Here is an 18,179-nt window from a genome sequence, read left to right as displayed (position 1 = left end):
TTAAAACTGCTGCTTCGTCCTCAAGTACCATTTTCTTATTTATAAAAATCTGTAGCATCATATCATTTTCAATCTTCTGCTTAGCATTTATGTAAAAAGATGCTTCTTGGGTAGGCTTTACCTGTGATTTGATGCATTTCTGAATCATTAATTGAATTTCAAATTGAGTGCAGTCTGAGACTGACTGGTTTGAATTGGTAAGTGGCTTCCATGTTCAGAAATTGACAACACTTTTCACCTTTTAAGGTATGTGTGATGCAGAGTTCTTGAACAATTGAAACTAATCATATTGTTGGGATCACTGATATCTTTGGATGTTAATAGCAGTGTGACCTTATGGTCCCATTCTCCTGTCGCTCAATTACTAAAAATAAGGTTTGCATCCTTGAACGGGAGCCTAACTTTTTTGACCAAATAAAGCAATCCCACATTAATTACAGTACTCTATACTAATACATCGTGAAGAGTGATTTAGGTGTTAAGGTCACTTCTTCGACAACATCATCTGTTGTAACATGGTAATCTGCACATTCTGTAAACTGTCTGCTATTCAGTTAATACTAAGGTTAAATGTTAACCCTAAAATGCAATTTGTACTGAAATTTCTGTGATGCTCTGAATATGCCCTTGTGTTTGAGAATTCTTGTGTATTTCTGAAAAAAAGAGACATGCTATCAAAGCTTTTCATCTTGCACTCATCAGGACAGCTACGCAAGATAAAACAACAGTAAAGGGAACAGCAATTTATACTGCATGAGAAGAGTGTGTTGATTGGTTGGTGAATGCAGCAGAAAATAGTTAACTATTAACCGCCGAGCTTGTGTTTCAAATTCAAACCAAGCAGATCAACTCTGGTCAAGGCATTGCCATGGGGAATGAACCAGGGAATGGCTGTCCACCAAGCTGTTGTTTAGTTAGACATGCTCCTTCTGTCTGCAAAGTACAGGACCCTGTGTGTGAATATATGTGGCTTCTAGCATGCCTGCACTTTCCAGAAAAGTAGAAAGTCTGCTGCCCATGGAGTAAAGGAAAATTAACAGTCCCTTTTAGGCAATTCAAAGTTTCCATGCAAGTGTCGCCACAGTTTACTTGCATTTTTAAATATCACGCAGATACTTTCCCATTCACAATTTGCAATCACATGAGACTATCATGTGACTTACTAATACTGAAACCTTTTTAAAAAAAATACTGTGCTGCTCATCTATCTCGCATGGAATTAACATGGTGTATTGCAAAATCCTTGGGACAATCTGCTTGAGAAATGATCTGGAGCAAGGGACATTTCATGTTTAAAGGGATTGTGTCAGGATAGATTAGAAATTGATTAAGAGCCAGAAAGAGAGTAGTGATTAATGGATTATTTTTTGGTGTAAAGGTTTAAACACTGGTTTCTTCATAGCTCAGTGTTCTGTCCATTGCTCTTGTCAATCTATAATAATCCAGACTTGGAAATTGAGGGTATAGCAATAAATTTTGCAGGTGACCCAAGAAGTAGAGAGTATGGTTAACTGAAGAGAACTGTATACAACTGTAGGAGGATATAATCCGGTTGTTATGGGGGAGTAAAATTTTACATAAAGAAATGGGATAACCTTAAACTAAATGCTAAAACTGTGAAAGGAATTTGACGAGCAGAGATTTAGAGGTCTGGATACAAAAATTCCTTAAAGTGAGAGGACAAGCTGATAAGACAGTTATAACAGGGATAAATTTCAATGTGCATGGAGAAATGGGAAGAGGAAGATAGTACTTTCAAAGAGCCAGCTCAGGCGCGATGGACAGAATCTTATGGTGATTGTTTATTTTCAGGAATAGGAACTATTTCCCCACAGCCTGGGGTTAAGACCTTCCAGGAGGCAGCCCCCTAATTGGCCAACTCTGCGCCTGATCTTCTGCAGGATCCTGAGGCTGCAGGCCCAATCAGAGGGCTTGCAGCTTTGGAAAACCAGCAGCCTCACCAGGGGAGGTGGGTGCTGCTGAGGCTGAAAGGAGTGTGTGAGGAGTCTCAAAATGTAGATGCCCTCAGAAGCATTCATAAAATAGATAAAATGAAGAGGGACAAATCTGGAAGGCCCATCTGAGCGGAGGGGAAACCTGTCTGGAGGAATTGTTTAGACTGCAGATGCCTTGTCATTGGAGCATGGAGCCTCTGGCTCTGATGGCCACCCAACCTCATGCCAGGAAGCCAACTCTACGGAGCTACTGTGCTCAGCCCTCAGTGTGGGGGTCTGCTCCAATGTAGGAATTATCCTGGCGGAATCATTCCCATTTCCTTCGTTAGGCCGTTAATTGCTCACTACTACTGGCTACCTGCCACTTATTTATTCATTCTTTCATGGCATGTGGACATCACTGGCAAGGCCAACATTTGTTGCCCATCCTAAATTGCCCTTCAACTGAGTGGCTTGCTCGGCAATTTCAGAGGGCAGTTGAGAGTCAACCACATTGCTCTGGGTCTGGAGTCACATGTTGGCCTGATCAAGAAAGGATGGCAGATTTCCTTCCCTAAAGTACATTGGTGAATCAGATGGGTTTTTACAGCAATCGATGATAGTTTCACGGTCACCGTTACTGGGGCTAGGTTTCAATTCCAGATTTATTAGTTGAATTTAAATTCCACCAGCTGCCATGGTGGGATTTGAATCCATGACCCCAGAACATTAGCCTGGGCCTCTGGATTAGTAGTCCAATGACATTGCCACTACGCAACCGTCTCCTCACAAAGTGGGTAGCCACTGCCATTATTCAACTGCCTGCAGCAAGCTTGTGGGAACAGGCCTGCCTGCCAACCTGCGCCCTAATCTCCAAATTTGCTTCCGGTCCCATCTTCAAACCTGTCTCTATGGGACCAAGCTGATCCAGAAGTGCTTTATAAGGATGATGGGGGTGGGGTGGGTTGGAGGGGTGGGGAAGGAAATGAGATATCAAACAACTAGGGTGATGACTAAAAGACAAGGTTTTGAGGAGGTATTTGAAGGTAGAGATATTTGAAGACAAGAAGAAAGAGAATTTGGGAAGGAATTCTAGAGAGCAGGTCTTAACGGGCAAGGGCATTGCCAGAGAGAGAATGTGCAAGGTGGCACATACAACAATCCAGACTGAGGAAAAAAACGTTGGAGCAAGGTGGAAATGGGCTGGGAAAAGGTAATGGAAGAGTAAACCCAAACTCTGGTTTCTCATAAAGAATAAACGGGATAGAGAAAAGAACCTACAAATCTGTGCAGCAAAGTCATTTTGAATTCAACAACTGAGCAAGAAACTCAAAAGTAATTTCTTGAGCTAATTATGAAATTGCATCAGTAGGTGACAAAGAATGGTGCGAAGCTTTTATGACCATACTTATGTTGTATGTTACAGGCATAATGGTGACTCTGATCACTGTGATGGTGAAGAAGACTTCTACTACTCCGAGATTGATGTGGATGTAGATTCATTGACAGATGGATTGAGTAGCCTTACACCAATGTCTCCAACTACCACAATGGCACCAGCTTTTCCTAATGTGGATTCTGGATGTTCAGATCCAGCTTTGGTGAAGAATGAGGAGAAGTTAGTGACCCCTCTGAGCCAGTCTGCACCAACTAATTTGTATCATGTACGCACTGACCATGCTTACCAGGTAAATAAAAATCAAAGCATGATTTAAAAACTTCTGTACAAGTCCCATCTGGCTTGGTTTTCAAAGCTAAAAACTCTACATGAAATCTGTTAATACAGTTAGGGTTTGTTTAATAATCAGACGCAATATTGGCTCAGCTTTCAATAGATCATTTTTATTAAATTATGATTTATTTCGGCAAACATTGTTGAAAGAAAGAACAAACTTGCTTTTATATAGAACCTTTTTCCTGTCATCAGGACATCCCTAAGCAATTTATAGCCAATACTTTTGAAATGTAGTTTCTGTTCTACAAACAAACATGGCAGCTCAGTTACACATAGTAAAGAGCAAATGAAAAGTGGTTTGACTATCTGCTTTCATTGCTAATGGTTGTGAGGTATTTTATCCAGTATCATGGGAGAAGTCCCTTCTCTTCAGATTATGCCATGCATCCATTTACTTTTAGATCTCATTCAAAAGTTGGCAGCTCTGACCATGCAGCAGCCCTTCAGTGCTGTACAGGAGTGTCAGTCTAGGTTAATGTCCTCAGGTCCTAAAGTGGACCTTGAACTCACAACATTGTGACTTGGAGGTAAGAATGTTACCACTGAGGTAAGCTGATTCTGAGGAATGATTAATATGTTGAAAATGTGCTTTATTCTGTCTTAAACCTGTTTTAGTAGAAATAATTCTGGTAAAATGCTGTCTAATTAGAGAGTAGTTTGTTTTGAGCCTTTAGCCACAAGCACTGGTGAGAAAATCGGGGCTAGAATGCTTGAGTTCCTGTCCCTGCTACCATGCTGATCAGTCATAAAGCTCTGCAGAAAGTGGAACCTGAAAAAATGTGCACACAGGCAGCAGGCTCGTCATTTCTGCACCCCTCCCCACACCCACGTACAGAAACTATAATGCTGTAATGGATTGTTGAAGCACAGAAGCCAGCCATTCGGCCCATCAGGTCTCCACACAAGCTGCTTGATACCTGTCTGTCCTATTTACATCCAGATCCTTTAATCCTTTTCAAGTGACTATCTAATTTCTTTTTAAAAGAATATATGGACTCTGCCTCAATGGTGGTTTCTTTCAAAGGACTTCAACCTTTGTGTGAAAGCTTTTCTAACTTCCTCTTTAAGTCACTGTGTTAGTCTACAGTGGATGTTACATTTTTTTTAAAAAAACTTAGATTGCTACAGTGCAAGTTACTATCCTGTTTGAAGAGAGTGCAAGTTTTAACTAGATTTTATGTATTCCTGTGGGAACTTGACAATGCATAGGATTTTTTTGTGTGGTATCTATTGATAGAACTGCCCTGCCCCAGTGCATATTTTGGCCTTGGCATTCAATCACTTAACATGTTCATCTGAAGTTTCTTTTTCTGCTGTTTTAGCATTGCCATTAACTTATTGGAAACAGATTAGTAAATTAGCAGAGAGAAGAATTTTAGACACATGCTTCAAAAAATCATACACTAGTATTCCACAACATAATTCTAGGGTCCCAGCATTTGGACTTGCACTTTAAATATCATACTGTACATTAACATCCTGATTTGAGTACATAGAATCTCAACAAAAAAGAAGAAAAAAAAAATCTTTGCAGAAATATCTACAAATATCATGGTGAAACTCATGTTTCTTGTTTAAATCAGTTCCTTCCTTATAGACATCCCAATCTGTCCTATTTTATTCTCAAGAAATATGGGTGAAGGCTCAAAGTGCAGAACATGGCCAAAGTTATAAGGGTAAAATGAATGGCTGATTAAATTGAGAGCAGTGATTAGATGTGCGGGCTTGAAGTTTTAATGTCGGTAGATTATTTTTGCTGTTCTGCATCCCTACACTATAACAGTGACTACACTTCTAAAGTACTTAGGCAGAATACGGTGGATGCTGAAAAATCTGAAACCTAAAAAGAAAATGATTGAAATACTCAGTAGGCCTAACGTTGCCTCGTCCAACTGGGTATTTCTACCACTTTCTGTTTATACCTGAAAAGTACGTCATTGATTGTAAAGTGCGTTGGGATGTCCTGAAGTCGTAAAAGACCGTAAATACAAGTCCTTTTTCTTTTGTTTGCAGTTAGTAGTACTCTACTATTAGCTGGCAGTGACAAGTGATCATTTTTCAAATTGAATGTTCTGAAACTGAATTCCACTTCAAACTTTGGATTTTATTTGAGTGACAGGAAACTTTGGGGTTTGAACTTGCAGCTTTCTACTCTCCCAAATAACTTTGTAGCAGTTGATTTTAAGTATTTATCTTAGGTATTCCCTGGCTGTTGCTGATGGACTAGTAATGAGTAAGTTTTTTTTCTCCCTCTCTGTAAAGTAGTGTTTCTTCATACTTTGCGTATTGGCACACAATGCTTCCATATACCTACAGCACGCCTCCGATTGCTTTAATGTGGATCAGTATCTGGTGGTAAAACTGAAGAAGGGGGAATATAAGGTGAATGACAGAGTACAGGACACAAAAGAGGGAATTCAGGAGTTCTGGTGGATAGCTTGTAGAACTCATCAGTGCAACGTGCTACAGCAATAATTTTTTTTAAAAACAGGCAAGATCTTTGGATGCAGTACCAAAGGGATAGAACATAAATTTTTCAGGTAGGTGATCATAGCAAGATTGCACCACTTTGGTTTTGGGGGCAATAGCGTGCATGCACTGCTTCAGCCTCAGCTGGTGTACTATTCTGATTACCATACTAAGATGGGGGCATCCTGGTTTGGAAAGGACACAAGGAGACCAGTGATTAGATATTTCAGCTATATGAGGAGACCAATGACACTAAAGCAAAGATGACTTGGGTGAGATAATATTGTAACTTTCAAGACTCTTAAAGAGCACAGATAAATTGGACGCTATAGATAGTTTAACTTGAGCATAACTCGAACCAGGGCACAGGCTTGTAGTCAGGATAGGGAAGGTGAACAGATGAGTTATAATTTAACTAACTCATGCAGGATGATGAATATGTGCCAATAGACTATCCAGAGGTCTAATACAGATAGATTTGCAGGGAGGTGGTGGTGTAGTGGTAATATCACCAGACTAGTAATCCAGAGCCTCCTTGCTAATGCTCTGGAGACATGGGTTTAAATCCCACCATGGCAGGTGGTAGAATATAAATTCAGTTAATAAATCTGGAATTAGAAAGCTAGTCTTGATAATAGTGGCCATGAAACCATTGTTGATTGTCGTAAAAACCCACCTTGTTGACTAATGCCCTTTAGGGAAGGAAATCTGCTGGTCTTTATGTCTGGTCTATATGTAGTCCAGACCCAGACCCACAGCAATGTGGTTGACTCTTAATTGCTCTCCAAAATAGCCGAGCAAGGCACTCAACTGTATGAAATCGCTACAAACCCTACAAAAAGAAATAAAACTGGATGGCTTATTCAACATCGACCTAGGTACAGGAAGTGACAATGGCAAACCCAGCCTTGTTGACCCTGCAACATCCTCCTTGCTAACATCTGGGGCCTAGGGCCAAAATTGGGAGGGCTGTCCCACAGACTAGTCAAGCAACAGCCTGACTATAGTCATACACGCGGAATCGTACTTTACAATGTCCCAGACACCACCATCACCAGTGGTATACAGTCAAGAGAGAGTTGCCCTGGGGGTTCTCAACGTCAACTTTGGACCCCATGATGTCTCATGGCATCAGGTCAAACTTGGGCAAGGAAACATCCTGCTGATTACCACCTACCACCCCGCACCCCCAGCTGATGAGTCAGTACTCCTCTATGTTGAACATCGCTTGGAGGAAGCACTGGGTGGCAAGGGCACAGAATGTACTCTGGGTGGGGGACTGCAATGTCCATCCCCAAGAGTGGCTCAGTAGCATTACTACTGACCGAGCTGGCCGAGTCCGAAAGACAATGACTGCTAGACTGGGTCTGCGGCAGGTGGTGAGGGTACCAACAAGAGGGAGAAATCTACTTGACCTGGTCCTCACCAATCTACTTGTCACAGATCCATCTATCCATGACAGTATTGGTAGGAGTGACCACCATACAGTCCTTGTCTTGCCTTCACATTTGACGATATCCTCCAGTGTGTTGTGTGGAGCTACCATCAGGCTGAATGGAATAGATTTCAAACAGATCTAGCAGCTCAAAACTGGGCATCCGTGAGGTGCTGCTGGCCATCAGCAACAGCAGAATTGTACACAACCACAATCTGTGACCTCATGGCCTGGCATATCCCCCGTTTTACCATTAAACCAGGGAATCAACCCTGGTTCAATGCAGTGTGCAGGAGAGCATGCCAGGAGCAGCACCAGGCATACCTAAAAATGAGGTGTCAACCTAGTGAAGCTACGACTCAGGATTACTTGCATGCCAAACAGCATGTCCACCATTTACAAGGCACAATTGTGATAGCATACTCTCCACTTGCCTGTATGAGTGCAGCTCCCTCAACACTCAAGAAGCTCAACACCATCCAGGTCAAAGCAGCTCATTTGATCGGCACCCCATCCACCACCATAAACATTCACTCTCTCCACCAGCAATGCACAGTAGCAGTAGTGTGTACAATCTACAAGATGCACTGCAGCAGCTCACCAAGGCTCCTTCGACAGCACTTTCCAAACTCACGACCTCTACCACCTAGAGGGACAAGGGCAGCAGATGCATAGGAACGCCATCACCTGCAAGTTCCCCTCAAGCCACACACCATCCTGATTTGGAAGTATATTGCTGTTCCTTCACTGTCGCTGGTCAAAATCCTGGCACTCCCTAACAGCACTGTGTGTGTACCTACACCACAGACTGCAGCGGTTCAAGAAGGCGGCTCACCACCTTCCCAAGGGCAATCAACGATGGGCCATGGAAGAATTTTTAAAAATACAGGTAGATACATCAGCAAATTCAGAAGGGAGCTGAATAGTGTTTGGAAAGAAATTTGAGAGATATGAGAAGAGTTTTTAAACTTTGGGACCTTCTCAGTTCTACACACCCATATGTTTCCAACCCATTGAGATGCTATGTGGAACACAGCATATTCTTTCATTATTATCACCACAGACTTAAATATCTAGTTATTTTCTTATTTTACAGGCTACAGCTCCTGTGAGCATCCCTGTAACATCAAAACTTATGCCAAATGGTACTGGGTTCAGCATATCATTGCAGTCTCCACCTATAATTTTTAAAGGTTCACAGGTGAGCATTATACAATATAGTTTTTGTTCAGTTTCAAAGAAGTCATGTGCTGCCAGACGGGCTGAGTTTTTCCAACACTTTGTTTTTATTTCAGACCTCCAGCATCCACAGTATTTTGCTTTTATTTTGTTCAATCATTATTGTTTACATACCTTCAGTGTAACCCAGACTTCCAGCCAGGACAACTACAAGGCTGTAACCGGTTGAGCCATTTTTGGGACCTCACTCATGTCTACAAATACTATCATCTATGGGCTATTTCTGCCCCTCTTGTCAAAATGTTCAGAGGGCTGATTTTGCAAGGTCCAATGAGCAGCACAAAACCAGCCCTATAGACTTCTTAATGCTGGAGAAAGAACACAAGCCCCCAACCATTGCCTCATATTATAGGTCCCATATTGACATTCATATCTTGAGGCACTCCTTTGCCTATAGCAGAAACCTTATTGATAATATCTTGGTTCACAGGATACCCAGGTCCTGTTCTGCAGAAACAGACCTCTTGAAAAGAGGAAGTAGCTTCTTCATTTATTGATTTTTGGATATTTGTGCATCCTTTGCATTTTCTTTCATGCATTACTTAGGTTTTCTGGATAATCCTACATATTTGCATTTCTTTCTGTCAGTTTGCTTCAAGCTTGACATCACACAGACAAAGAGCTGAGTGGGATATTCTATGGGGACTCTGAATGCAAGATATAATCATAATTTTAAAATGTTGTATTTATTGTTAATCACAATAAGAGGTTGTGGTGAAAGAATTAATCCAGGCAAGTCTCTTGGTTAAAGCTGGTTTATTTCCAAGACAACTCCTCAGTGCTACTAGCTTCCACACAAAGTGTTCCAGCTGTACCTTTTTATTCTATTTAGATGGTATCACTAATGCCCATCACCTGTTTAACTAGCAATTGGTTTTAACAAGATGATTGTCATATTAACATTTATATGGTGCCTTTCAGGAAATCTAAGCCAATGAAGAGAGATGGTGGCATAGTGGTAATGTCACTAGACTAGGAATCTAGAGGCCCAAGCTAATTCTCTGGGGGATATGGGTTCAAATCCCACCATGGCAGCTGGTGGAATTTAAATTTAAGAAATAAATCTGGAATTGAAAGCTAGCCTCAGTAATGGTGAACATGAAACCATCGTCAATTGTTGTAAAAACCCATCTGGTTCACTACTGCCCTTTAGGGAAGGAAATCTGCCATCTTTACCTGGTCTGCAACTCCAGACCCACAGCAATGTGGTTGACTCTGAAATGGCTGAGCAAGCTACTCAGTTCAAGGGCAATGAGGGGTGGGCAACAAATGCTGGCCTTGCCAGCGATGTCCACATCCCATGAAAGAATGAAGAAAAAAAAGGATTACTTTTAAAGTACAGTCAATATTTTGAAGACAAGCATGGTTGTAGTTTTGAACTCAGCAAGGTACCATGGACAGCAAATGAAAGTCATGATCAGCTGTTATTTTGGTGATGTTCGTTGATGGATAAATGCTGGCCAGAATACTGGGTGGATTTTCCTACTTTTTGAATAATGCCATTGAATCTTTATGTTCACTTGAATAAACAGGTGACCTTGGTTTATTTAGGTGCTGCACTGAAGTGTCAGGCCAGATTCTGTGATAAAATTCCAGAGTGAGACATGAACCCAAGACCTAATTCAGAGATACACTTGGTATTACTGAGCCATGCTGACACGATTTAAGATGAGAAAAAAGACTTTAAGGAAATGTTGGTTTCCCATTGGGAATGCCCCATAATCTTTGCTTTTGAAAGAGGCAGAAGAGTAATGTAGGAATGCCCAGCTGATCAAACAATACCTACATTACAATAGTGATTACACTTCAGAAATATTTGATTGGCTGTGAAGTGTGTTGAGACAGCCAGTGGTTGTGAAAGGCGCTATATAAATGCAAAACTTCCTGTCTTATCTTTTATCTCAGTGACTGCAGAGGCTTCACTTAGGCACCACTAAGATATGCTAATTGCTACAAGAATACCCACAGACCATATACACTATAGGCATCAGACTGCTGGTGACTGTCTTGGGTCACAATTACCCATAACCTTCAGCGTAATGATCACAGATCTGCTACAAGCTGTACATATTGCGATATTCCATGGGAAACCAGGCCCTGCATACTTTCTACCATACATCCAACTTTCAGAGGGATGACCAGAGGACACTTATGTTGCTACCCCAAGAGTTTGTACTTCCCTCTGATACTTAGGAGAAATAGAATGGATGGGAGGATCACCTTGGATAAGGATATAGTGGCTGGGCCACATGACCTTGGGCTTTTGCTTTATTCTCCAGCATCTGGAGGAAGAGGTCACATAAGGAATGAAATGAAGATTTCATTGTTTCTGACAATTTAATGTATACACTGCACATGTTTATCACAAGCCCACAGCTGTCACAGGGCTTTCTAATTGCTCCTTTCTGATATGTTATCTGGCTTCTGTCCTCAGGATTTGTTGCGCCCTTCACTCATTGGGTGCGAGAGGTTGGACATTTGTGGAACCATGTGTCATAATTCTGTAGTGTGCCCGCTCATTCACAAATAAGTGCAGAGTGAAAATTACCTTTTTCCCTGTGACCTGAAGTAAATCCAGGTGCCAGCATGCATAAAGGGGCCAGGCAACAATTACATTCAATGTATTCCTCATGTAAAAGAAAAATTGTGAATGAACATATCCAAGTGAAGGCTGTGCTCTAGGGCACTTGGAAGCCTCGCCGCATTGCTAAGCTATTAAAGCATTTTAATGTAGTGCGAGCTGTAGATCATGCAAAAAAGATGCCAACCTCTTGTGGAAATTTGTCAAACTTCTTACACAGCTTGTGACTGAACTCCAGGTATGGCTGTGATCTTCCTAAGTGCTACAGTGAATTTGTACATGGTGTTAGTTATTTCTGTCACTTTGACCTGTAAGTTCGTTAAACCTAAGATGCTACCTGGTCAAGCAGGAATAGTGGAGATGGCACTGTGCGGTGATCTTTGCCACTGACTAAGGGCAGAATTTTCACCTCGGCGGGCATGCGCATGCCCAATCCACTCAAGCGTGAAATGATGCACGTTGACATCGGGCGAGCATCCCGATGTCAACGCGCAATCGTGCGATAGTTCGGCCAGCACGCCTACCAACATTTAAAAGGCCTATTAAGGCCATTAAAGGATCAATTAACTTAAAGTTTTCGCTGCCCATCCAACCTTACGGTTGGCGGGCAGGCGATAAGACCAAGGGGCCTTTGCACTTTGTTGGAAATCTCATCCACGGGCGGGATGAGGTTTCTAAGATCAAATAAAAATGAAATAAAACTTTTCAAATTTCATGACAGAGTCACATGAGGAGGCGTTTTATAACATTTTTCTAATCTTTTTTTGAAACCTCCTCATCTCCGAGGCAGCTCTGTGCCTCAGGGAGATTCTCAAATGTGTGCATGTGCGAAGTTCACACTCGCCCCGCTCGCCCTATTTCCCCCCCCCACCCCACACAGGCAGCGCTGTCACTCGTGTTTCTTGCTGGGCTGGCCTTAATTGGCCCGCTAAGGTGAAATCGCTTTCCGGCCTTGATCGCGGACGGCTTCCTGACCACCCCCACCAAGCCCACCCGACAAGAGCTAAATTCTGCCTTAAGTGTTGCACTTTCTGTCTTGTCTTCCTGAGGAATATTTCTGCTACACCATCAGAGAATCTGGAGATCTCTGGCTTCCTGAAGAACTGGCAACCAGTCTGCAAACTGCGACCGTCTTTCTTTCAACAGCAATGATATTGCCTGCTCCTTTAAAATGCTGGCAGGATTTTAAATTTTGCCAGTAGCATATTAATTATTTCCTGTCCACTGTTGGCTAAAATCCCAATTAGAAGCATTAATGTTATCTGGAGCTCAGCCAAAATATATTCATGGTGGACCCTGGAATTTAAAGAATAGTTGGTGCAAATTACATTGAACCCTTCTTCTGGGTCAGGCTTGTGTCAAATTGGAAAATCCAAGCTGATATGTCAGAAGAGGAATGTAAAATTAGGTTTGCAGCTCCAAATATCCAAAGGATCAGTACCCTTATGAGGCTTGGAAGAATCTAATGTAGCAATTCTGTCAAATAATTAAGATAACATAAACCTAGATTGAGCTGACCCTTAGAACCATCAATCGTTCAAAGTAACACATAAAACACACATCTTTGTACATGGAAAACTGAGAAATGAGTGCCTAATGCAAAAGAGATGTTAATTGGCACATGATGCATTCTAGTTTAAGATTCATTTACGGGTTAGAACTAGAATATGGATCTTCCATACAGCCATCAACATAAAATTGTACTTTTTGAAACAAAAACAGAAAATTCAGGAAATACAATGCGGATTAGTCGACATTTGTAGAGAGAAACAGCAAGTCAACATTTCAGACACGGCTATTCCTAATCTATTTTTGTTTCTTATTTGCATTGTTTTGCTTTTTATTTGTACTTTTTGATGTAGTGCTGTGGAAAGTAGGAACTGATTTTGAATCTCTGATTACCTTTAGGATCCTTTAACACAAATTCGTCCAATCAGTATTGTTGAGAAGCGACAGATTTCTCACCCATCCTTAAAGGTACATACTTCTCTCGTGTCGTCCCCAAAACCAGGGACAGGAACAAGGTACTGTCTTTATTTTATGTTCCAGACTTTAGTTTGGCGTAAGGCGCTCAATTTTGGTGACGAGAGCAAAAAAAAAGCTCCGTTAACCTACTGTAGCACACTTCATTTTAAAAATCAATTTTGAGCTAATAATCTTTTATAGAAATTTTAAGCTACAGTAACACTTCATTATATCTGGAAAAAGGAAATCAATATGAATGACTTGATTAGTGTTTGCATTTGACATTAATCACATAGCAACTCCACAGTGCTTTACAAAACCAATATGGATATAGAATCATAGAATGGTACTGCACAAAAGGAGGCCATTCAGCTATTTCACCTGTGCCAGCTCTTCGAAAGAGCAATCAAATTATCCCACTCCCTTGCTCTTTCCTTGTAACCCTGTAAATTTGTTCTGCATACTTGTGGGCTCCATATTTGTAGCACCTGCATGCATATGTTTTTGGAGGCCATTTCTTCAGTTTCTTTCAACTTTTTCAAATACTCCACCGGCTTTTGAAAAAAGATAATATGGATAAAGCGAAGCTAAATTGTGAATTTAGGTCGCAGTGTAAACATTGCTGTTGTCCGAAGTAGCAGTCAGTGAACTGAGTCTGCCACTAAAATTCAAAGTTTAACAAGGCAGCAAATGTATCAACATTTTTTCTGCTGATAATAGTGGATAATTTAGCCAGCCGGTTTTCCCCTCTGTTAAAAATTGGTCAGTTTTCTTCATAATTAAGTAATGCCAGATTTGGGTGTCTAGTAGCGGTGAAAATTTGCAGGCCTCTTGACAAAAAAAAATCTCAAATGATGGGGATTCTCTATTTGGTCAAGTAAATCACACCACAGCTTAACCTGATCACATTATCATCAAGGTTAGATCAATCTACAGACTGTTAGGCTGAATAAATAACCATTTGAGAAACCTAATTGCTTTAAATATGGCTCCCATCTTGAAACTCTTTCAAGTTATCAACAGTCACAGATTGCAACTCTTTCGAGTACAATCACAGTTCTTGGTTTCCGGGAGTGGGACATGAACCCACAACCCTCTGATTCAAAGGCGAGGGTGCTATGAACTGAGCCACAGCTGACACCCCATCTTGAAGGTGGACAGTGAGAAGTTTGCTTTGTACTATGTAGTTAATAAGTTACAAAGCTACTGCAGACATTTGAAAAGTATTGCTTCTGTAATCATGTTTGTTTTGGTATCATACTCTGTGACCTTAAAAGTTTTGAAATAGATGGCTTGGAGTATGTGGAATTTCCAAAGGCTCAAACTGTCCATAAGTTTGAAGCCAATGAATAAAACACAGCTGACCAGACCTCAAATGATCAGAGTGGCATTTGAGCCCTCTGAAGTGTTGCTGGTAGTTGTGATTCAGGAAGGAATATGTGCTGGCCCAGTTTTCTCATAAAGAAGTTCGGTAGCGGGAGTATGAGTGAAAAATTTTCACTAACTGTTTTTCACAAATTTACATGCATCTCCTTTCAGGAAGCCTAGGGGTGAAGGAAAGAAATGTCGAAAAGTTTATGGAATGGAGAACAGGGATATGTGGTGCACTGCCTGTCGCTGGAAGAAGGCCTGCCAGCGGTTTGTTGACTGAAATATGGCACTTTCTGAATTTTGTACACTGCTGTTTCCTGAACAATCAATGGCAACAAGAAAAGTATGTTAAAAGCAGGGAATGCTTAATGCATGATTCTGTTTGGATGAAGCACTTGTAATTATGTGTGAATGCAATCAAAAAAAGTTAATTTTTTTTACGTATGGTGACTGTTTTTGCTTTTTCAGTTTTCTTTGAACTTGCTGTGTTTTTAATAGCACTTGAACCAGCTCGCAATTTTGCTGGGTTTTTTTTAAAATAATTAAATCTTTGCCTATTTGATGAAATTCCTAAACAGCAGGCTTTTTGGCTGCTATCTTTTCACCCTCTTATTTCATTTTATTTTGCTCCCTTTAAAATAATCTTCAATCTTGGAGAACAATTGACTCTTCATTCCACTGCTGGACCATGGGTTCCTCGTGAGACTGGTATTGTTTCAGGAAACACATGCAGTTTTTTTTAGAAGAAAGCAAATTGAATTTATTGCTGTAAAGCTTTGCTTTTACTGCGTTTAAAAAAATGTAAATTTTACAGTTTTGGTTTTTGATAGTGTATGGAGGGGAGAAAAAAAACTTTTAACCAAATTTTAATTGTTTTTATGGTGAAAACACTTGTTTGTTGCTGTCATACGTTTTTTTAAAACTATTTTTGTTAAAAAATTTGGCTAGCAATTTGGAAGTAAAAATAGGGTCAGACCTGCCTGAAAATTCAGGATGTGCCAACGGGAAAATCTCGTTGAATTGCACTAGGCTGTACTGCACAATGAATAATTCTAGAAACACATGGAGGTTGCCAAAAGTGCAACATGATGTAGTTGTGAGGAAGTATGTGAGGTGTAAATAATGACTCTTCACTGTAAAATAAGACTTGTAGCATAGCTTTTGTTGAGTATTTTGAGAAAGGAGAAGAAAACCTGATGAAAATGGTTTTGTACTTAGGATCCCATTTTCATGAATGTATGACAACCATCCTTTCACAGTCTTTAGTTAATTCTTCAATGCTGGTTGCCATTACAGTTTTTTTCAGCTGTTGCATAACTGTATCTGCTCACCACTGCAATTTATTTTTGTTTTCTTGGTTGGTTACTGTTGATTACTGTGACCAACAAAGAATGCTGCACCTTCTTTTCGTACCAGGATATTAAGCTAAATCCAATCCAATTTACCACCAGTTATATCGCGGGTCTTCAGGCATAAGTTTCTGCCAAATGTTTAACAGTGAATGGAACTGGCAGCTTAAAACTTTAGCAGTTTGATTAAATACAGGGTTTAAGATTTCTTTCCATCCAGGTAGTCACTGGCCAGTGAGTAAGTCACTTTTTGAAGGGTTTAAACGTATTGAAGTAGATGGCAATGAATATTGTCAAAAAATGTTGATTGATTGCTGTACAAAGAAAATATTGCTTTGTATACCAGATTTTAAAAAATCATTATAATGCTCAGATATGAAGATGTTCTTAAGTTGTGCTGACATTCTGGCCCCTCCATAATCCCTGCGAAATCCAGCCCTAATGAACCATTTGTTTCTGTAATTAGAGAGGAAAACCAGGCATATCTCTTTGGTTTTTATCAGTGTTCATATTGTAGAATTTTAGAGATAACATACCAAAGTAAGTCTCTCCATGGACAGTTTATTATGATATGCTGTATTCTCAGGATTTAAATGTTTATAACAACTGTAAAATGGAAAAGCAGAGACTCTAATATTTTTAATTATATACTGGATTTTTTTTTCTTTTTTTGATAAAAAAGGGCTTACCTGTAAAATAGATCTTGCATAAGTAGCTCTAAACTGGTCTTTGACCACAACTGGTGACATAAGCAAATGAATGTAAACTGTTAACTTCTGCAGCTTTCATTACATTAATTCTTTCCTTGTATGCGGGGAAAAATGATCAATGGTTAATTTTTCATATGTCATTATGCAAAGGAAACTTCAACCCACAACAAAGCTTGTTTTATTGCCAAACTTATTTGTATTACATATTTGTGGCAGTAAACATTCCAAGAGAGAACTTTATTTCTGCTTTGAAAACAGAATGTGTATTACCAGCAGTTGTACCAACTTTGGTTTCAGAACTTAATCATTGAACAGGTGAAGAAATCATAATCCTTTTGGGGAAAATGCACTTTTTGTATGAAAAAAGTTATGGATGATAATATGTATAGTGTGCTTTTTATTAATGTTGGAGAGGTGCAGCATTTGTTTCCATACTGTCTTTTAGTGGGGGTGTAAAATCCTCATGGTTTTACAAAGGAACATAATTAAGTTAACCAGAATGGAAAGGACCTCTTATTTCTGTACATACACCTGTAATGCTGTGTCATGTCTTACATGATCAGCAATGCCTACTGCTGAGGTTTACGTGCCAATGTAATGCTGGGTTTCATATTTTTTTAAAAAATGCAAGAAATAAAGATCCTCAGAACTGCTTTTGTTTAAATTGTAATGCATTTTTAAAAATCACTGGTGTAAATAGATGGTCTTACTGAACACCAGCACTAATTGACAACTAGGCTTCACACTGTTAGTCAGGGTGTGTTTACAGCAATGTTAGCATCACCAGAAAGTGATTTTTGCTTTGAAACAACACAAAGTTGGATTACAACTGAATTTAGTCTTGATTTGACTCCAAAGCAGAGTGGTCAAGATCCCCTGGAAAATACTGCCCATTGTGGAACCAAGTAAGCTTAAAGAATTCATATGAATCACCTTCACAGTCAACACACTTACATTTAAACAGTTAAGAGTTGATCTCTGTGTGCACACACGTAAGCAAGGATACTCAGTGCTATCCTCTAGTCAGGGCAATTTACATTAAAGCCAAGCAGCATAAATGAGATATTGCCTGGCTGGATCCTGAACGACAGTTACTAATCTAAGCACAGCAACAACAATATAAGCATAACATCAGACCTCAAGTGTGTCTGCCATAAGCAGATCAGAATCATGGTACTGATCAGAGATTATGTTAACAACATTCAATCTCCACATTCTAACTAAAATAAAAATTTTACAAGAGCCAGGCATAAATTCTTAATATTCAAAGTTTAGTTCCGAGGTTTTTTAATAACATTAGCAAAATGTACAGAATATAGCTAAAACAATAATTAGCTATTTGCATTTTGAGCTTTGTTTTATCATTATAGATAAATATCCATAATGATGAA

At 40.0% G+C, this 18,179-nt stretch overlaps 1 protein-coding gene across 3 annotated transcripts in view; it reads left to right on the top strand.

Moving 5' to 3' along the window:
- Positions 1-17,440, top strand: part of LOC144688518 (zinc finger protein 704-like) — a 114,296-nt gene extending 96,856 nt beyond the window's left edge. For 2 of the 3 annotated variants that reach the window (XM_078555195.1, XM_078555193.1), the window contains exons 6-9: positions 3,361-3,622; positions 8,670-8,774; positions 13,302-13,417; positions 14,898-17,440. In XM_078555195.1, the coding sequence (XP_078411321.1) occupies positions 3,361-3,622; positions 8,670-8,774; positions 13,302-13,417; positions 14,898-15,009 (595 nt within the window). In that variant the 3' untranslated portion in view covers positions 15,010-17,440. The remainder of the gene's footprint in view (positions 1-3,360; positions 3,623-8,669; positions 8,775-13,301; positions 13,418-14,897) is intronic. The other variant, XM_078555194.1, reaches the window with a different exon arrangement.
- The last annotated feature ends 739 nt before the right edge of the window (positions 17,441-18,179 follow it).

This window comes from Cetorhinus maximus, chromosome 13 (genome assembly GCF_964194155.1).
Source record: "Cetorhinus maximus chromosome 13, sCetMax3.hap1.1, whole genome shotgun sequence".
In the NCBI taxonomy this organism is placed as follows: domain Eukaryota; kingdom Metazoa; phylum Chordata; class Chondrichthyes; order Lamniformes; family Cetorhinidae; genus Cetorhinus; species Cetorhinus maximus.
This window is presented reverse-complemented; position numbering and strand designations above follow the sequence as displayed.